The sequence below is a fragment of the Acinonyx jubatus genome, chromosome E3, assembly GCF_027475565.1.
Source record: "Acinonyx jubatus isolate Ajub_Pintada_27869175 chromosome E3, VMU_Ajub_asm_v1.0, whole genome shotgun sequence".
Classification (NCBI taxonomy): domain Eukaryota; kingdom Metazoa; phylum Chordata; class Mammalia; order Carnivora; family Felidae; genus Acinonyx; species Acinonyx jubatus.
This window is the reverse complement of record NC_069398.1, coordinates 29,983,085-30,002,614: the sequence shown is the minus strand read 5'-3', so window position 1 is coordinate 30,002,614 and position 19,530 is coordinate 29,983,085. Positions and strand designations below refer to the sequence as shown.

Sequence of the window (19,530 nt, the reverse complement as noted above, 5' to 3'; positions counted from 1 at the left end):
CCCCTGTGAGCTTCGTGTCCATGGCACTTCATAGGTGGACTGGACACCACACACTGGAGATAAGAACACGTAGAAAATGAAAATATCCCCCAAGAACACCTGTAAGGTGTGATCTAAAACCAGGGAAAGTCTTTGCTGCCTTTGTCCTGCTTCCATTGCCCCTGGTGGCCTCTGCCAGGATAACTTCTCTCTCCTGCTCAGACCATTAAACACAAGACCCTTCCCTTCTTTAATCCTCCGAATACAAGGCAGGAACACTGATCTTCTTAAGTCTGTTTCACAGGTGAGGACATAGCCCAGAGTGGGATATTTATGTCATGTTAGCAAATGTCAAAATCAAAGTCAAATGGTTAGCAAATGATGGCTTCAAGCCTCAACCCTATACCACACGTCTGCCTACCGGCACCAGCACGCCCCCACCCCCACCTTGACATAGAACTTGGACTCTGCCATTGTTTGTTGCCAGTTCTGGGGCTACTACACTGAATCCATCAGCCACCCACACAACCAGCGCCTTTCCCAAATGGCTCGATAAAGATCAGGCTTACAGTTCATATGGTTCTAACCGAAATAGCACTGTGATTCTACTGGGAAGATAAGGGGATGGGAGCTGTGCAGTGGGGGCTGGGGAAAAATGCTAAATCCACACCTTTCATAGTGGGGCACCAGTAGCTAATGGCTAAAACTACAAATTATAGAAGCATCAACACAGCAGTTTATTTAGAAATATGGATGTCAAGGCCAAAAAAGAATCAGCTAAAAGTCCTGAAAGACTGGACTCTCACGTGTCCACATTGAACCAACCCATAACGATGCACATTTAACCAGGAGAACCCAGGTTTACGCCCTATTTTCCACCGTGCTTTTGCCACAGGAGGAGCAGGCCAACCAGACCTTGGCTCGCTACAGAAAGACGGTGCATGAGCTGGACGACGCTGAGGAGCGGGCTGGCATGGCAGAGACCGCCCTGAACAAGCTGCGCACCAGACACCGCGTGGCCGGCAAGGGCATCACCTCCGTGGAGATCATCCAGGTGTCCAAGACAGGCTCCTCCAAAACCCTTTCTGAGGAGTGAGATTCTCCATGTTCCAGCCCACGGCCGGTAGGTATGGACTCCACTCTCGATGCCCATGCTCCAAGCTTACCTTCCCTGCTCCCGCTTTGCTCCTTCCGACTTCTCTGCTTTCCTGTCTGCCAGGCCCTGGCCTCATGCAGTGCCAACTCCAAACCTCCCCTGTCCCTTCAGCTGCAACACTTCCCTCTCCCTCTCTGGATTCTCAAAGCCCTCGAGCGTGTGAGCTCCACCTGTGATACAGGTGCCAGCGGTCATGACACTCCTCTGTCTGGGTGGAAACTCCTTGGAGATAATGTCTAATGCCACTTGACACTAGGCCTGGCAGGCAGGTGCCAATGCTTGTTTCAGTGGAGAACCACAGGGACATTTGCAAGCCTACGGGCAGTATGTGTTCATCTTTCACATCCCCACAATATCATTATTCCTGAGGATTTCATCAATACTGGTTGAATTTAGGTTTCTAATATTAAGGAAGTAATAATTATTATTGTCCCCCAGGGGGACAACGTAAAGTAGTCCTTTCTTGTGTTCTTTAATTCAGAATCAACCGAGGGGAAAAAAAAAAGTATAGGAGGCAAATATATAAAAGTCAAAATGCAAGTTTTACTATGTTACAATTCTAGATTGAGAATTTAATGGGTGTCCAACCTGGGCATCCTTGTGTTTTACCCCAGAATTAAAGGTACCTGCAGAACTGATCAACCACAGCCCTGCTCCATAAAGACCAACCCTTACTCCAAGGAGACAGATGACCAGGATTCATCAACCCTACAGGCAGATCCAAAAGGAGAGGCCAGATGGGGTACATGTTGACCCCGTCTTCCAAACACAGAATAAATCATTCCTCCTCCATGAGAGGAGCAAGGGAAAGATGAGGAGAGAGGCAAAGAACATGATTCTAGAGCAGTGGTTCCCCCAAAACGTGGTCCTTTTGACCAGTAGCAATATCAGCATCACCTGAGAAGTTGTTAGAAATGCAAATTCTTATGCTTCACTTCAGATTTACTGAGTCAGAAGCTACAGAGGTGGGCCCAGTGTCTGTGGTTTAATCACCCCTACAGTAATCACATGTATGATTACGTGTGCTAAAACCAACACTGTAGCAGAAATCTCCCCTTACAGAAACGCAGAGCTAGGGAACAGATGTTTCTCCTCCTTTTATCAGAACCAGGCACATGGTAGTAGTTTTCACTATCTTATTTACCCTATGATAAGGAGATATACAAATATCTCCATTTGTCAGGTGAGGAAAATGAGTTCAGAGAAGTTCAGTGACCTGCTCATGGTCATACGAGCCCTATGCTATGGAAAGGCAAACTGTCTTTTATTTTAATTACTCTGGAGATTGATAAGGCTGCCCTCTGTTTAGGATTAACCAGGACAACTCAAGATCAAGGACCTGGTTTAGGTCAGGAGGGAAGGGGACTGAAGTTTCTGTGTACCGATGGTTCAACCCCCATGGATTATGGGAATTTTCTTCTGGCCTTGTGTTCAAACATGTGGGTGAATCAGCCCCCCAGTGAGGGTAAGGTTCCCCACTCACTCACAGCTCTCTCTCAGTACTGGGTCAGTTTGGGTTTTAGCCAAAACTGATAACCCCATTGGCCTCTGAATTCAAGCTGAGCCTTTTCTTACCACGTGCTTAGGGAGGGAACAAAAGACAGGAAAAAATCTTTTTCTTAATTCTCTATTTCTTAAATAATGGTTAGCTCAGGAAGTTAAGGAAACCAGAGGCTTGCCTCTGGACGAGTCCTACAATTAATGTATAGCCATCTCCTTTCAGGGCAAAAACCCAAAAGGGGTCCCTTCTGTTGAACTCTCACTTGGTGGGGGTTACTACTCACCACCCAGACTCAGGAGGTATTAGAGTCCTTCCACCTGCAAAGTCTTAGTCTCCGGTATTAGCCATCTTGTAAAACAGATTCTCTGCCCTGGCCTGGGGACTGTTAATTGCTGGGGCTTGCTGGTCCTGGTCCAACTGCTCTGTCTCCACACCATGAGGCCACAGTCCTGACAACAAGCACCCAGAGGTGATGAGGCTCTTTTATCCCATCTCCCCTAGCTGGTCACAGGGCTAGATATGCCATCCGTAGCCCTGAGGTGTCATAAGCAAACCAGTACATGAGTCAACACTGAGCCAAGACCCCACAAGAGTTTAGTTTTCCAAAGTGGCTTTATATTCAGTGGCACAAATACTAACCAGGCTCTGAACAGGGCCTAGGTCTGGACTCTGAGACACAGAGATGAATAATCAATAAGAAAGGACACCCTCCCTGGCAGAGCTCGGAATCTGGTGGAGAGGAAGAAGCACACATCACCACAGGGCTGTGAGCAAATGTTCTGTGATGCCGTGTTTGCATCTCACCGGGGAGGATCACAGGGGAGGAGTGACTGGTTTAACCTGAGGTGGCTGGGTGGAGCACCTTCACGGAGGATGTGACCCGTAGAAAAGCCTAAGGCGGTGCCACTCCACGAGTGGTCCCTGTTTGTCACCTGCCCAAGACAACAAAAGTACAGAAACTGAGAGGAAGCTTTTAGAAATTTTTATAACAATTGATACTGCTATGACATCCAAGTGCATGATCAATGTATTTTATAAAAGTATTAGTTTCTGGTATTAATTAAAATAAATGAGAAAGAACAAAATGTTTAATGGAAATTAAAAAGAATAAGTAAAATTGATTGCTCACCAGATAGAGAAGGAAAGAAGAGAATTCCAGATGGAATTCATATGCCAACAGTGCCGAAGCTGGATTCATACAAGGGAACAGCATAGCTAGAGAAGAGGAGCTCAGGAAGAGGGGAGAGAAATGGGGTGAGAGATGAAGCTAGAAGCACTGCCATGTGTGAGGCTGTGAAGGGCCCCGTTGGGTACGAGTGTTCCATAATTTCCATAAGGAAATCTTGCTAATTTTGGAAATCCACGTGTGGGATGTGATGAGCAGTAGCTTTTCCTTCTTGGGAAGGCATATCACAATGGCAAAACAAGCCTGCTGGCCCCTCATGAGACACCACAGGCAGGCTCGTGGTGGGCACTCTGTCCCAGGGGATGGCACTCCAGCCTTCTCGATGGCCTGTATAGAGTCCAGGCCCAGTTGGGCACCCCAAGCCCAAAGATGTCTAAACCTTCACAACCTCAGGCGGAATGAACCAGCTATGACCCAATGATGGTGTCCATTATGAGGAAGGAAGCATCCTGGGGACACTGTCTTTCTATTAAGAAGGAGGCAGAGATGTCAGAACTCCTGGCTCTGGTCCACAAGGATTTTCTCAGCCTCTCTCTCTTTTTTCTTTCAGGGTGATACAGATCTCAACAGCAGACCACCGAGAGGGGAAATACATGAAAACAGGAAACTGGGTATCCTGAGAATGTTTACTATGCAAAGGAAAGTATAAGCCAGAAAGAGGTGCTACAGAATAAAGATAGCTGTGGGGGGAAAGGGTTTGGGGATGTAAACACCCAGGCATCAGAGGAACTAAAATTAGTGTGGCTTCTCTGAGACTGTATCAAGATGTGCAAGCACTTGGATAACAGTAACAGTGGGTCTGTTTTAGTTGAGATCCTACATGTTCATGTCAAAGACGGAATATGTAACTGTCTGTGTGACCTGGCTGTTTCTTGAAATAATTCCTCATGTGGACAATTGTAATGCCCTGTCCCGATGCAGTTTAAATAAAAGAAACATGAAAAATAGACTAGGGATTGTTTGTAAGTGAAGAAATTTTATTTTTCTAAGGCTTCCAAACCCAAAGGCAATTTTTCAGTATGTCAGAGTTCTGTTTTATCCCTATATCCTAACTCACAGGCTTACTTCTATTGGAAACCATGAAAACTATGCAGTCTTGGTGAAAAGGTGTTCTGACATATGAAGGCTAACTAGGTCTCGTAAAGCTGAGAAAGCTACAGAATCCCTGAAGGGATGTTAAGATCCATCCAGGGACTTGCCAGGGATCCATCCATCCAGTGACTTGCCACAAGGCCCCCACATGCTCTACCTAGGCATCTCCCAGGATGTTCAGACATGGGCAAGTTCTTCCTTAAATCAAGCCGAGACCTGCCCCCTAGTGGTATCTTTTTTTGTTTTGTTTTTAACACTGGTTTTGATACCTAAGACCCTGCATAACAACCTCAGAGGAAGACAGTTCCCACAGTCCCTCCAAGATTTCTCTTCTCCAGGCTGAATATACCTGGGTCCTTCAACGTTCTCAAGTGTGAGAGGGTTTCCACGGTCACCTTTTAACATCCTCGACCCTGTTCCTCCCCTCACTTTCCTAGTCTTTGGAATGCAGAATTGGAAGAGACGGCACCAGAAGGGCTCCCTGCCAGTGCACAGCCCTCAGAAGGCACCCCTCTCCAACTCTCTGGAAATGGTGTCTTCCCTTGACTTTCACCACTCTGACCTCTCTCCAGTCCCCTGGCCTACGGAAATCATTATTCAGCTGGTAAAGGAAGGGATGTTAACATTCCGTGGGTGACTCCCTCTCTCTCTTCACATTGGCCCATTTCAGTGCTGGCTTTCTCTAGACAGCTCCAGAGCGAACCACTTAGTTCCTTCTGTGCAAGTGGATCAAACATGGAGACACTGCCCTCTGGCGGTGGGGTCTCCAATGGCATTGTGTGAATTTTCTGGGGGACAACAAATCATAAAATCTTAGAATTACACATATCGGAATTTTAGGGTTCAAAGGGATATTCAGAGGGTGTCTAGTCCAACTCTTAGCCAATTGGAGATTCCCCTCTATAACATCCCTGAAAAAATGGTAACCCAACTTGTACCTGAACCCTTCCAGTGAGGAAAAAAAGGCAGCCCGTTGCAGTTTTGACTGACATTCATGGTTCAAAATAATTTTGAACCAAAATGTCTCCCTGTATTCTGCCTTCATTTTGATCTACTCTTCACCTCTGTAATTACATAAAGTAAGTCTACTTCTTATACTTTGAAGTCAGATAAATATGAGTTCCACTTTCTTTCTTTCTCATGCAGTGAGACCATGGGCAACTTAACCTATCTCACCTCCTGTTTTCTCAACTACTAAATGAGGAATAATAACAGTATCTGCCTCTTAGGAATTGTGAAGTTTAAACAAGATAACCTGGCACAGAGCCTATTATGCATAACACTTAGACACTTGCCACGTTTCTTCTAGCATTCTTTAGGACTTAACACTCAATCTCCCAAGGGAGGCTAGGCCTGGCCTACCAGTCCAGCAGCTTATAGCAACAAGCCTCTTGCTGGACAAATGCAAGGGGAATTCCATGGAATTTTAAGAACTTATCATTGTTTCCTGGTGGATGGTCTACTCATGGTCTCCCCACATTTGGAGAATTCCAGAGCAGCTCCTCACTTTGCTGGGGGAAGGGGAGGGGAGGCAGAGGAAATAGATGTAGACGGGCTCAGTGACTTGCCCAAGACCATTCAGTTAATGACAGAGCTAAACATCCTTTGTTGAGTGGGGTGAGGGAAGCTTTTAGACCCAGTATTTATGAGAGAATGGACTTCACTTAGACACACATGCTGTTTTTGCCCAAGGACATGTAATTTCAGAATGGCGCAAAAGCCTAAAAGGATATAATCTATGGCTTTGCAAAATAATAACATTAAATTAGTATCCACGATGACCAAAATCAGGGCACTGGCACCAGGTACTGCAGAGTAAATGGAGCAACAACTATTCAAATGGTTTTGCTAAATGTTTTGGGCTAGCTTTCAAGGCTGTTAAATTTTGTATCGCTGATTATATTAACTCCATGCTCAGTGCGGACTGATGTGAGGCTCAGTCCACGACCCTGGGATCATGACCTGAGCTGAAATCAAGTGTCGGCCGCTCAACCGACTGAGCCACCCAGGAGTCCCTTATTTTCTGTATTTTTGATACTCTGCCATCTGTTGCCTCTCTGACCAAGGAGACACTGCCTCTCCCAGGGCTAGATAATTCTTACAGATAGGAAACGACTTTCATATAGACTAACCAATCCAGAGCCCATACTCCAAACTGCCTCCTCCATCTAGTTCTCATGTTCTAGGAGGCAATATTCCTCTGTCCTAATCATCCCAGGGCCAGATACCAAACAACTAGGAACAGCTCCTATGTTCCAGAACCTAATGAAATTATTCAAACTAGCCAATCCTAAACCTGCTCACCTTGCCTCACCCATTCCTGCCCATGAAACCACAATAAAGACTCGTGTGCATGCATTCCCTCCTGGCCTACCCTGGTGCTTCCCCACATGGCCCCAAGGGGCATGACATGCCAATGTTCCTGCTTCTATGGATGGGTCTGTGAGTATAGAAACTTCCCTCATGACAATCATTTCCATATCTGTATGTCTTATATCCCATTAAAACAAATCCCAGGTACATTTAAAAATGCCAATTATCTTCCCCCTCCTCTCACTTGTGAACCAATCCTGAGTCCCTGTAGGGAAACCAGCATGTCTGGGTCTTCCCAAGGAACACATCTTTGGGTGCTTCCAGAAATCACAAAATCATCACAAAGGCCCCTTGACCTTTCCACTCATAAGCTACCAGGAACTGGGCCTGGAGATCTATTGTGAAAAGGCCAACCCTGAGTTACAGTAAAATTGCAAGACTGGAAGGAAACCTGCTGGCTATTATAAGGGACAATTCTTCCCTCTACTTCCTGAACCCTGGCTTAGACTACTGAAAACTGTACCCTGCAGCTTTGAAGCACTGATTCCATAAAACTTTTCTCTACATACATTGAAAAAAAAGTTTAAGTATAGGCAGCAAAATAGTAACCAGACATTTAGACCAAGGGGAAAAGTGTATTATGAGAGTTTAGCAATTAGAAAGGCTACTGTGGGGTTAGGTACAGGACACATGCTCAGCCCAGTCTTGGAAGACAAAGGAAGGCATTCTAGAAGAAATCATGTCTTTGCTGAAGTCTAAGGATGAGCAGGAATTAAACATAAAGGGGAGGTAGAGCATGTGGGAACGGAAGGTGGGTGTGGGGAGGACCAGCTAAGCGTGCACTTGGTGGCAGATAGCAGCACATGAGCAACAGTGGCACAAGCAATAGAGACATTTAATGATCTTACACACCAACCCCTGCAGTCCCAGATGGTTTTGGAATTAGGTCTCCACCTTTCCACACTACTTTACTCTCAGGTCTATTAAGACAGTTGCCACAGCTCTAACCATCTTATCTTCCCACAACCATGTTTAAGACAGGAAAAAAAGAAAGACTTCCTCATCATCCTTTTTATCAGGGACCTTATCTGTTCCCAGAAGGTCCCTAGGAAACTTCTTGAGTCCATTGGCAGAAAATGGGTCACACGCCCATCCCTAAGCCAATTAGCGGCAAGCGGCAATGGGGCTGCCACGTGAGGCATGGACCAATTGTGGCTCGTTCCCCGGACTAGGGAAGGGCCTGGCTTCTCTGAGAACTACCTGAACAAAAGTAGAGATACCAAGAGAGTAAAGGTGATGTGTAGAGAGCCACAGTGTCTGCTGCACAAAGGACATGGTGAGAGATGAAGGTGACAGAGCATGGGAGACCTTGACAACTTGTTACGGAGTATGGACTTTATTTGGAGAGCAAGAGAGGTTTGTCATAATTCAATTCAGATTATGCATTGTGGGCAAGGACTACTAACAAGCAAAGTTGTGTCCCAGAAAATACATGACGTAAGTTTGTGTCACTGTTTGTGATGTTAAGTTTGATTACTTGATTAAGGTGGTGTCCACCCCAATTGAAGAATATTTGATAAAATAATTGGTGTGGACTTTTCAAGACTGGTCAGTGTTGTGAAAGGCCAAAAAAAAAAAAAAAAAGGCTAAGGAGCTATTTCTTATTAGACTACAGAAATATGACAATTAAATACAATAAATGATCTTGGATTTGCTCTGGCATGAAGAAAAAGAAATTCAGGCGTGCCTGGCTGGTTCAGTGAGTGGAGCATGTGACTCTTGATCTCGGGGTTGCATGTTCGAGCCCCATGTTGGGTACAGAGATTACTTAATTAAAAAAAAAATCTTAAAAAAAAATTGCTAGAAAGGACATTATTGGTGAAATTTGAATACAAAGTTATAACAAACTTAAAATTATGTATTATATAATTCAAGTTTTATAATTAACGTGCCAATTATTTTGATACTAAATAATAATATTAAATTTATATTAAATATCCAAGACAAGGCCCTTGTTCTTCAAGATAAATACTGAAGTGTTTAGGGGTCCTGAAGAGTCATGATGCCTGTGACTTACAAATGATTCAACAAATAATAACCACTGTTATTATATGAGAGAGAAAGCAAATGTAACAAAATGCTAACATTTGGTGAATCTAAGTAAACAGATATATTGATATTAATTATACTATTCTTGCAATCTTTCTGTAGGTTTGAAAGCTTTTGGGGGGAGGGGGTAAGAAATACAGATGTGATTGATGTGACATGACTTGGTAACTAACTGCCTGAGAACCAGTAATCAATCTGTGGTAGATCATGACACCCTGAAGCGAGAGGTAGAGAGGAGAATAGAATCTGAGGTGGGGAGGGGACGAGAAATAACAGGTTTTATATATTTTGAATTGGAATGGGAGCTGAAGGACATCAGATGGAGAAACTCATTGGTTGTCAGAACTGTCAGAAGTCAGCTACCTCCGTATGGTAGTTGAAGCTGCGAGCCTACAGAGATCACTTAGGAAGTGTGTGCAGAGGGAGGCAGAAACTTGAATTCATCAGTAGTTGACGTTCAGGCCCAGAGGTAGGAACCAAACAAGAACAGTTATACTCATAAGCAAGCCAGCTATTTCATTCAGTCCTCTTACAAAAATATTTATCAGATTTGCAATTCTCCACCACTTTAAATTTGTTCCTGGAGAGACACTCTTTGTGTTGGTTAGTTTCCCTCCAGGTGTGGAATTACTCAACTTTTCACCAACATCTTCATTTGGGAGTTTGACAAAATAAGACACCCACAAATATATCTGGGATATGAGCACAGAAAAGCAAAGGTATGCTATATACCACAACTGAACTACAGTCATCCCAAGTTAATCCATTTCTGAAAATGATTCTAAGATCAAAGGAGACTATATTAGATTTCAAGTGAGAAAAGAATGCATGCATTGTCTGCCCAAAAACTCCAACCGGTTTCTCTAAATATCACTAAAACCCTCTTAAACACCCATAAAACAATTCTCCAAACATTTCCACATAATATAAACATTTTATATGTTTATATGTATCACTACCTAATTATTTAACACTTAATAAACACTCCATAGTGATTACATTTGCCAGTAGTATGCAATGATATGCACTATATCAGATGACAATTAAATATTCCCTTTAACCTGCAACAAACATGTATTGCAAAGCAAATAACAATGTGATAATGTGTTAAAGATACATAATTAGGGGCGCCTGGGTGGCTCAGTCGGTTAAGCAACCGACTTTGGCTCAGGTCATGATTTCACGGTTCATGGGTTCAAGCCCTGTGTCAGGGGGTGTGCTGTCAGTGCAGAGCCTGCTTCAGATCCTCTGTCTCCCTCTCTTTCTGCCCCTCCCCCACTTGTGCTCTGTCTCTATCTCTCAAAAATAAACATTAAAAAAATTTTAATAATAAAACAAAGATATAAATGCAATAGAAGTTAGCAAAACAAAATAGAGCAATTTTTTAAAATTTTTAATGTTTTATTTAGGTTTTGAGAGAGAGAGAGAAAACATAAATGGGGAAGGGGCAGAAAGAGAGGGGGACAGAAGATCCAAAGTGGGTTCTGAGCTGACAGCAGCTGACAGGCTGAGCTGACAGGCTGACAGCAGCGAGCCCTATGCAGGGCTCGAACTCACGAACTGCGAGATCATGACCTGAGCTGAAGTCAGATGTTCAACCAACTGAGCCACTCAGGCGCCCTAAAAATAGAGCAATTTTTAAAAATAATTACTTACCAAATGATTCTGGTAATGGAGGACTAGGGTGACAGACAACTCTCCCGCTAATGAGCACTAGAAAGGTGGAAGAATATACAAAACATCTGCTCAGAGATAAGAGAGAGCTAATCAGGTAGTCAATACAAGTCAATATCCAAAAGAAGAGAGAACATCAGAAAGTGAGCCTAGTATTTTAGGACTGCTTTACCCCAAGGACTATTTGTTGATTCCAAACCAGTTGGCTGAGAGCCCAAGCAGTACTTTTAGTAGTCTATCATACTACAGAGACAAAAGATGGAGTCCAGGACCCTCCAAGGACAAAGGTCCTGGTAAACATCTATTATATTGGAGAGGGTTCTCCAGAGACACAAAACCAATAGGAGAAAGACAGAAACAAAGACAGAAATACAGGGGCACCTGGGAGGCTCAGTTGGTTAAGCATCTGACTTGATTTTGGCTCAGGTTATGATCTTGCGATTCATGAGATGGAGCCCCACGTGGGGCTCTGCACTGGCAGCACGGAGCCTGCTTGGGATCCTCTGTCTCTCCTCTCTCTCTCTCTCTGCCTCTCTCTCTCTCTCAAAATAAATAAATAAGCTTAAAAATGAAAGAAAGACATGGGGCGCCTGGGTGGCTCAGTCAGTTAAGCATCCGACTTCAGCTCAGGTCATGATCTCACAGTTTTTGGGTTCGAGCCCCGTGTCGGACTCTTGTGCTGACAGGTCGGAGCCTGGAGCCTGCTTCGGATTCTGTGTCTCTTTCTCTCTCTGCACCACCACCCCCACTTGTGCTCTGTCTCTCTCTGTCTCTCAAAAAATAAATAAATCTAAAAAAAATAATAATAATAAAATAAAATAAATGAAAAAAGACAGGAAGAAAGGGGGAGAAAAGACATGTGGATATAGAAATAGATACACGGTTATACAGGTAGACAGACATAAAAAGACTTTATAAAAGGAATTGGCTTATATGATTACGGAGACTAGCAAGCAAAAAATCTGCAGAGTGGATATTCTTGTTCAAGTTTGAAGGCCAAAAGCTGCTGTACAACCAGAAAGAGCCAATGTTCCAGTTCAAAGGCTGTCAGGGGGCAGGAATTCTCTCTTACTTGGGAGAGGTCAGCCTTTTGTTCTATTGAGTAGTAAACAGATGCTATTATTGGATGATGCCCACCCATATTATAGAGGACAATCTGCTTTAATCAGTCTACCAGTCTAAAGGTCAATGTCATCCAAAAAGATCCTCACAGAAACACCCACAACAATATTTGACCAAATATCTGGGCATCCTGTGGCTCAGTCAAGTCGGCAAAATTAGCCATCACATCTGTGCTTTGGGATGGGACAATAGGAGTAAGGATGAATTAGAAGATGAACATCTTTCCCAGAGACTGAAGTCCATCTTTGAGTCATCTGGATGACCCAGAAAATTCTCAAATCCTAAAATTAGATTAAGGTGATCCCGGAAAGGGGCGCCTGGGTGGCTCAGTTGGTTAAGCGTCCAGCATCCGACTCTTGATTTTGGCTCAGGTCACATCGGGCTCTGTGTTGACAGCCCGGAGCCTACTTCAGATTCTGTCTCCCTCTCTCTCTGCCTCTCCCCTGCTCGCACTCTGTCTCTGTCTCTCAAGAATAAATAAAACATTAAAAAATTTAAAAAAAGAAAATGGAGTAATAAAAAACAATCCAAGAGAAGGCGAGAAAGAGGAAAAAAACCAGAATAGGCAAGACAAAAAGCACATAACAAGATGGTTGAGTTAAACTCAAATATATCAGCAATTACTTTAAGTGTAAATGGATAGATATTTCAAAGATAAATATACTATAATAATAAATTGTAACTATATGTTGTTTATGAGCAACACATCTAAAAACATAAGGTAAGAGAATACTTATAAGTAAAAAGAGGAAAAAAAAGATATGCTAGGCAAACCCTAACCCCCTCAAAAAACTGGCTATATTAATATGGCTATATTAATATCAGCAAAGTAAATGTTGAGAGCAAAAGCATTATTAGAAAGGAATATTTCAGGTCACTTGGCTGGCTCACTTGGTAGTCCATGGGACTCTTCATCTCAGGGTTGTGAGTTCAAGCCCCACATTAGGTGTAGAGCTTACTTGAAAAAAAAAAGGAATATTTCAAAATGATAAAATGTCCAATTCATAACACATAACAATTCTATAACATGGAGGCACCTATGATATAGCTTCAAAGTATACAAAGAAAAAATAACAGACAGTAGAAATAGACAACCCCACGATCACTTGAGAGATATTAACCCACCTTTCTTAGTAATCAAAAGAATAAGCAAGCAACAACAAATGAGTAATTAAGCTAGAAATTATGCAATTAAGACAGAAATCAATAACATAAAACTCCCAAGTTTAGAAATTAAGAAATGCCAATAGTACACAAACTCTTTCCAAAAATTTAAGACAAAGAGTACTTCTAAGCCCATTTTATGAAGCCAGAATTACTCTAATAACCAGAAAAAAAGATTACAAGAAAAGTAAACTGCAAAACAATATCCTTCATAAGCCAAGATCTTAATTGCTAAATATTTTAAGCAATTGTTTTGACTTCATTATTACTTTTTTAAATTTTTATTTCATTTTAGTGAGAGAGAGAATCCCAAGCAGGCTCACACTCAGTAACGAAGCCCCAAGTGGGGCTTGATCCCACAACTTTGGGATCATGACCTGAGCTGAAATCAAGAGTTGGATGTTCAACCTACTGAGCCATCCAGGCTCCCCATACTTTGCTGTTACTTTTAATAGTATGGCTTTGAGCAAGTTGCTTATAGCCTCTAAAGATTTAATTTTTTTAATTTTTTTTTTTATGTAATCTCCACCCCCAACATGGGGCTCAAACTCAAGATCCCAAGAGCAAGAGTCACAAGCACTACCAACTGAGCAAGCCAGACGCTCTTTAAATTGCTAAATTGTTAAGAAAATTTTAGCAACTGAATGCAATAACATATAAAAATAATAATACACCAAGAGTAAGTAGGACTGGGATGTCTGGGTGGCTCAGTCGGTTGAGCGTCCAGCTTCACCTCAGGTCATGATCTCGCAGCTGGTGGGTTTGAGCCCCATGTCGGGCTCTGTGCTGACAGCTCAGAGCCTGGAGCCTGCTTCAGATTGTGTCTCCCTCTCTCTCTGCCCCTCCCCTACTCATGCTCTGTCTGTCAAAAACAAATTAAAAAAAATTTTTTTTTTAGAAAGGACTAAGTAGGACTTATCCCAACAACGCGTGTTTAGTTTAACACTCTAAAATCAATGTGTGAAACTTCTATTAAAAACATAGGAGAAAATCTATATAACCTTCGATTAGGCACAGATTTCTTAGACATGACACCAGATAAATGGACTTCCTCAAAACTAAGAACTTCTGTTCTTTGAAAGATATTAATTAAGATAATAAATGAAGAGAAGCCACAGACTGGAAGAAAACAATTGGGAAATAATACCTTGTGAGAATCAACTTGGTACAATATGTTCAAACAATAACTGCCACAATTTATTGAGTGCTTTTAATAAGCCAAGAACTGATAAGCATTTTTAAAATGTTTATTTATTTTTGAGAGAGAGTGTGGGGGGGGGGGGGAGGATCTGAAGCAGGCTCTACGCTGACAGCAGAGAGCTGTATGCAGGGCTCAAACTCACAAAAGTGTGAAATCATGACCAGAACAGAAACCAAGCATCAGACGCTTAACCAACTGAGCCACTCAGGCACCCTGAACTGACAGGCATTTTGTATGCGTTCTTTATTTTAATCCTAAGGACAACCCTAAGTGGTGGAAACTATCCTCATTTGACAGATAAACTGAGAGAAGTTGACTTGCCCAAAGTCATATGGATGATAAGCTGCAGAGTTTGAACCCAGTCCTATTTATTTCCAAAGTCAATGAATTCTCTTAAGTACTCTATCATACTATCTTTCTATTAAAATAATCTAAGTTTGCATAACAACGTGGAAAAAGCATTAGAAGCAAAATGCGTTAAGAAGTGGCCTTGGCCTCCAGATTTACAGGCTAGTGAAATTAGGAAAACCATACCTGGTATTCATAAGTTTGCTTGTGTGTTTGTCTTATAAGTGTATTTGTTAAACTTTGGTATTTAGATACCTTCTGAGACTATCTTATGCTTCTAGACACCCCACAAACTAACTGGTCCCATCCCTGCACTATGGGAATGAACCGGGGAAGCAGCCTAGAGTGCCAAAACTTGCATGCATTTTTCAGTCCTCTGTACTGAATTGTACAAGATCCTTTCTACAGGAAACTTTCCCTCCTTGGAACCATTTAGGACATGTCTAAAGGAGCGGGGCAATTAGGGCAATATCTAAAGCATAAGCATTATTAAGCATTAACACAGTGCATGCATTTATGCTTTTGTCCTTTTGTTTACTTATAACTTTTACAGGCATTGATTCGATATATATTTCCAACAGCCTTTATGGTGAGTAGATGGTAGGCATTAACCCATGTAAGATACAAAATGGAGGCAGAGGGGTGCCTGGCTGGCTCAGTTGGAAGAGCATGACACTTGTGATCGTGGGGTGTGAGTTCGAGCTCCATGTTAGGTGTAGAGATTACTTTAAAAAAATAAAAATTAAAACAACAACAAAATAGAGGCAGATTGGCGGTGTTCACTGTTGTTCAGCTGGAGTTAAAACAAAAACCAATCTTCTTACCCTCCAAACCACATTCCAGATACTAAATCAAATCCCTCCTGAGCAGAAAGAAATCTTTAGACCTTTGCAAACAAGTAATCTTTTTGACCTACGATTGGGTACTTTCCTGATGTGTCTACACAAGCCTCTCCTCCCACTCACAACTGGTGGTAATATTGTGTTCTTTGAAGTCCCTCACTGTATATTTCATTCATTCATAGTTTCATTCAACAAGTATTAAGTAGGACCTTACTGGTTTGAGGCACTGGGTAGTTCTGTGTATTTAAAATTATGTGTAAACTGGTCTTATCCTAGCTTCTAAGCTCCTTGAGGACGGAAAGATCTTACCCGACTCTTCTCTAATTTACTGAAATGCCTAACACAATACTTGGCACTTGGTGAGTACTCATTAACTTCTTGATGACTTGAAGTCTGACCAAATTTCAGTTCAATCCTGTTCTAATTTCAACTGAATCAATAACACAAACAAAATCATTCCGTGACAGTATCCAAGCCTTCATTTCCTCCCATTTCCCATTTCTAAGTACCACCTTCCCTGGTGCTAATTTTTTATGAGAGAATCCTCACTTGGAATACAAGATCAGTGTCCTTATGCAAGTAAAAAACAAACACTGAAAATAACTCACCCTCCTTGGAACTCCAATTGCTCTTATAACCAGGGCATGACGGGATAATGGGAAATGCTCTGGACCTGGCGTCAGGAGGCCATCCCTGGCATCGACTTGTATCAAAACCTTCATCAAAGTTTACTGATTTGCATTATTCTCATCTATCCAGATTATAAACTCCTTCGAAGAAGGAACCGTTCTTTGTAAAGATCTAAATAAAACAGTTAATATTTTGACTCCGGATACCAATTCTACATACTTCTGGATTGGCTCACGTCAACTTGCAGACGCACAAGGAACCCTTGCTTCTACGTATGCCTTCCTTCCTATGCCAAGATAGTGTCACTGAGAGGGAAGTAATTAATTTAAAATGATCCTTCTGTTCTCTCAATCTGTCCTTCATCTCCCCAGAACCCACTTTGTAGCCTTGGGGCAAAATGAAACCAATTGCTCCCAATGCAATGCTCCTTGAACAACTGGAATAACTAATCCTAGAAAACAGTGTGTGGTTCAGACATCAGGAACGGGACGAGCTCACTTGTGTGAACATCACCTTCTAGGCAAACACTGGGGTCAAACTCGTAAACCACCAGAGGCACTCTGCTGGTGACTAGCAGTGGCTGCGAAGCCAGGAGTGCTGCTCCAGAATTTCTACCGGTTCAAGGGCGCCAAGTCTAGCTGGAAGCAGGGTTCAGGGCATTTTGTAGAAGCCAAATCTGTACAGCAAGTGCTACCTCCACGTTTTCTTAATTTGATTAAGTCTGTAGTTCACTAGCCTGTAAATCTGGAGGCCAAGGCCACTTCTTACATATTTTGCTTTTAACACTTTTTCCACGTGTTGGGGGCTTGGAGTTGACGAATCCCAATTCCTCTGTGTCGTGGCGCCACTTTGGGAGCAGGGAATACGTGATTCCGACCGAGGAAAGGTCGAGAAGTTTCCTCAGGGAGGGCCTCAGAGGTTTCCACAGTAGGAAACTGGATCTGAAGAGGGAAACTTCCCTCTGAAGGGAAAAGACTAGTCGTTCGTCGGGTCCATGTGGCTCGAAAAGGCCTCAGTTCTCACTAATTCATCTCCTGACAAAACCACTTGTGAAAGCGCCAACGCTCCACGGTTCGGTCCGCGAGTCCGAGGAAACTTTCTGAAAAAAGAAATAAGACATCCATGCTGCTTCGCCACCACCTTGGAGCCTCTGTGTGACGCCACTGGCAAAGGGCCGCAGGAGCCCCGCTCATACGCCAGACCCTCCCCCGTCTCACCCGCTCTGGACTCGGGCCGCGCGCGCCCAAGCTGCGCGCGTGCGCAGACTGCCTGGCGGACGCGCCGCGCAGGCGCCGTGGCCATTTCCGGGATCTGTCAGCCGCTCCCTCTGGGCCCCGGTCCTCCGCCCGCGCCCGCCGGAGCCTGTTCGCGTCGACTGACCAGAGTCCGCGAATTCTCCGCTCCGAGCCGGTCCGGACTGCCCCGATCCCAGGTAAGGGACAGCAGGGCGAGTTTCTGGCCCTGTTGGCCTCCAGTGGCCCGGCCTCTCCCCAGACGTTCTTGAACCCGCGGGGGCGGTGAGGCGGGGGCTTAGGCCGCGGGGCCCTGAGGCTGAGGGGCGGGCCGGGTCTCCTGGCCCGGCCTCCGGAGGGGGCGGGGGATCCCGGTTCTCGGTGAGGCCGGCCGAACCCGTGGGGTCTCCGCCCTTGGCTTCTCTCTAGGTTCTCCAGCTCCAGACCTCTTCCAGGGCTAGAATTAGCGGCTCCTTCTCCTGTGCTTCCGTAACCCTATTTGCACCCCTATTATGGGCATTTATCACAATCTGTAAAATTGTAGTGAATGAAATCATCCTCCCCTAGTCGAACGTCACGACGGACCATTCCTTTCTTTAGCGTCTAGAATAGGTACTGCACCAGGCGGTGAGCGACCCTGGAATGTTCGGCTCCGTTCTAGGGCCGCCGTCAATCTTTCAGTTCGGGGGGCCCTCCCGAACTCGAGAAAAAGACCTTCCCCCGAGTTCTTTTAAGATTCCCCCGCCCGAGTGCCTCATCTTAAGTCAGTAGTGCAGACTCGCTCCTCCCGCTGGCTCCGTGGAACCTTTTATACCAAAATTCCGATCCCGGCACCACCCCTTTTCGTTGGGGGACCCTGGGAAGATTGCTTCTTTGAGTCCGCGTTTCCTCACCTACAGTAGGAAGGTTCTTAGAGTTTTCTTTGAGGATCAAGTAACTTTATTTGCATTAATTGCCTAGACTAGTTCCTGGCCCAGAGTGTAGGCGCTCAGTAAATATTAGCTATTGCGACTGTCCTGGGCATTCTGTGCATACCTATCTTCCCTTCCTTTGCTACCCTCCTCTCCCCGCAGACTTGAGGACCAGAAAAGTGTCAGATTTATTTATGTTTCTGGCCCTGTCCGTGTACTTACTACACTGCTGGGAACATGGTAGGCATGGTAATAAATTGTGCCTTAGAATCCTTGATTATAAAGCTATCTGTTGTCATACTGCAGCTCTAGAACGTGAAGGAAATGCTAACCTACTTTTATCTGCTTCGATGCATTGTCTAAATTAACTACGTTATCCTAGTTCCACTCTCCCCCTCCCCTTTTTAAATCAGTTTCATCTCACCTTTTGGTTTCTGGTGCGTCCTGGGTTTTCAGGTATCTAAGAAAAAAGGAGAGGCTATCAGTCTGGAAGGTGTTTTTACTGTGCTAGGGGGTGGGTGTAACTGGCTGCTTCCTACTACAGAGTATTCAGAGAGCTTCCAAGGTTAATTCATCTACTTATTATAATGAAAGGAGGGGAGTATCTTGGAAAAATAAAACACTTGCTTGGAGGAAGAGTGGCAGTATTTGGATCTAGAATCCTGTGCTGAAACAAATTCTCCATGGGGAAGTTTAAAATGATCGGCTGGTGAGGCTGGTGCCTGGCATTGAAACCTCATCTCTGAACCTTGTGGAGGGTGTGGTGATCTTTGTGGAGTACCTGGTATCGCTGGGTTGGGTAATGAGAGCAATTAGAAACTGGATGAATCACAGTGTTAAAAACTTGACTCTAAACCGGCAACTGAAATTTTCACAGTATAAGTACTTTCAGGCTTCAGGGCCAAGAATTCAAAATGTATAGACATTTCCAAGTTCAGAGGATACTAACCAGTGTGTACTTCTCGAGGTGGAGAGAACTAACTTAGTGAGCGTCTATTTTTGGCTAGGCTTTTTACTACATGTTTTCATATGTTATCTCATTTAATCCTCATACCAACAGCCTTGGGATG

General features: G+C 43.7%; 3 protein-coding genes across 7 annotated transcripts in view; 2 read left to right on the top strand and 1 right to left on the bottom strand.

Annotated features, from left to right (window-relative positions):
* Positions 1-4,901, top strand: part of LOC106981183 (myosin-16) — a 62,152-nt gene extending 57,251 nt beyond the window's left edge. Inside the window, exons 42-43 of one of the 3 annotated variants that reach the window (XM_027042200.2) lie at positions 875-1,102; positions 4,373-4,901. In XM_027042200.2, the coding sequence (XP_026898001.1) occupies positions 875-1,075 (201 nt within the window). In that variant the 3' untranslated portion in view covers positions 1,076-1,102; positions 4,373-4,901. Of the gene's footprint in view, positions 1-874; positions 1,107-4,372 lie in introns of all 3 variants that reach the window. The other 2 variants (XM_053213515.1, XM_027042199.2) reach the window with 2 other exon arrangements.
* The window catches only part of KPNA7 (karyopherin subunit alpha 7), a 121,609-nt gene extending 104,063 nt beyond the window's left edge, over positions 1-17,546 (bottom strand). For 2 of the 3 annotated variants that reach the window (XM_053213524.1, XM_027042209.2), the window contains exon 1: positions 16,296-17,546. The gene's annotated coding sequence lies outside the window, so the exon portion shown is untranslated. Of the gene's footprint in view, positions 1-2,919; positions 4,997-16,295 lie in introns of those variants that run through there. The other variant, XM_053213525.1, reaches the window with a different exon arrangement.
* A 58-nt stretch (positions 17,547-17,604) lies between these two features.
* The window catches only part of ARPC1A (actin related protein 2/3 complex subunit 1A), a 28,305-nt gene continuing 26,379 nt past the window's right edge, over positions 17,605-19,530 (top strand). The window contains exon 1 of the mRNA XM_027042210.2: positions 17,605-17,749. The gene's annotated coding sequence lies outside the window, so the exon portion shown is untranslated. The remainder of the gene's footprint in view (positions 17,750-19,530) is intronic.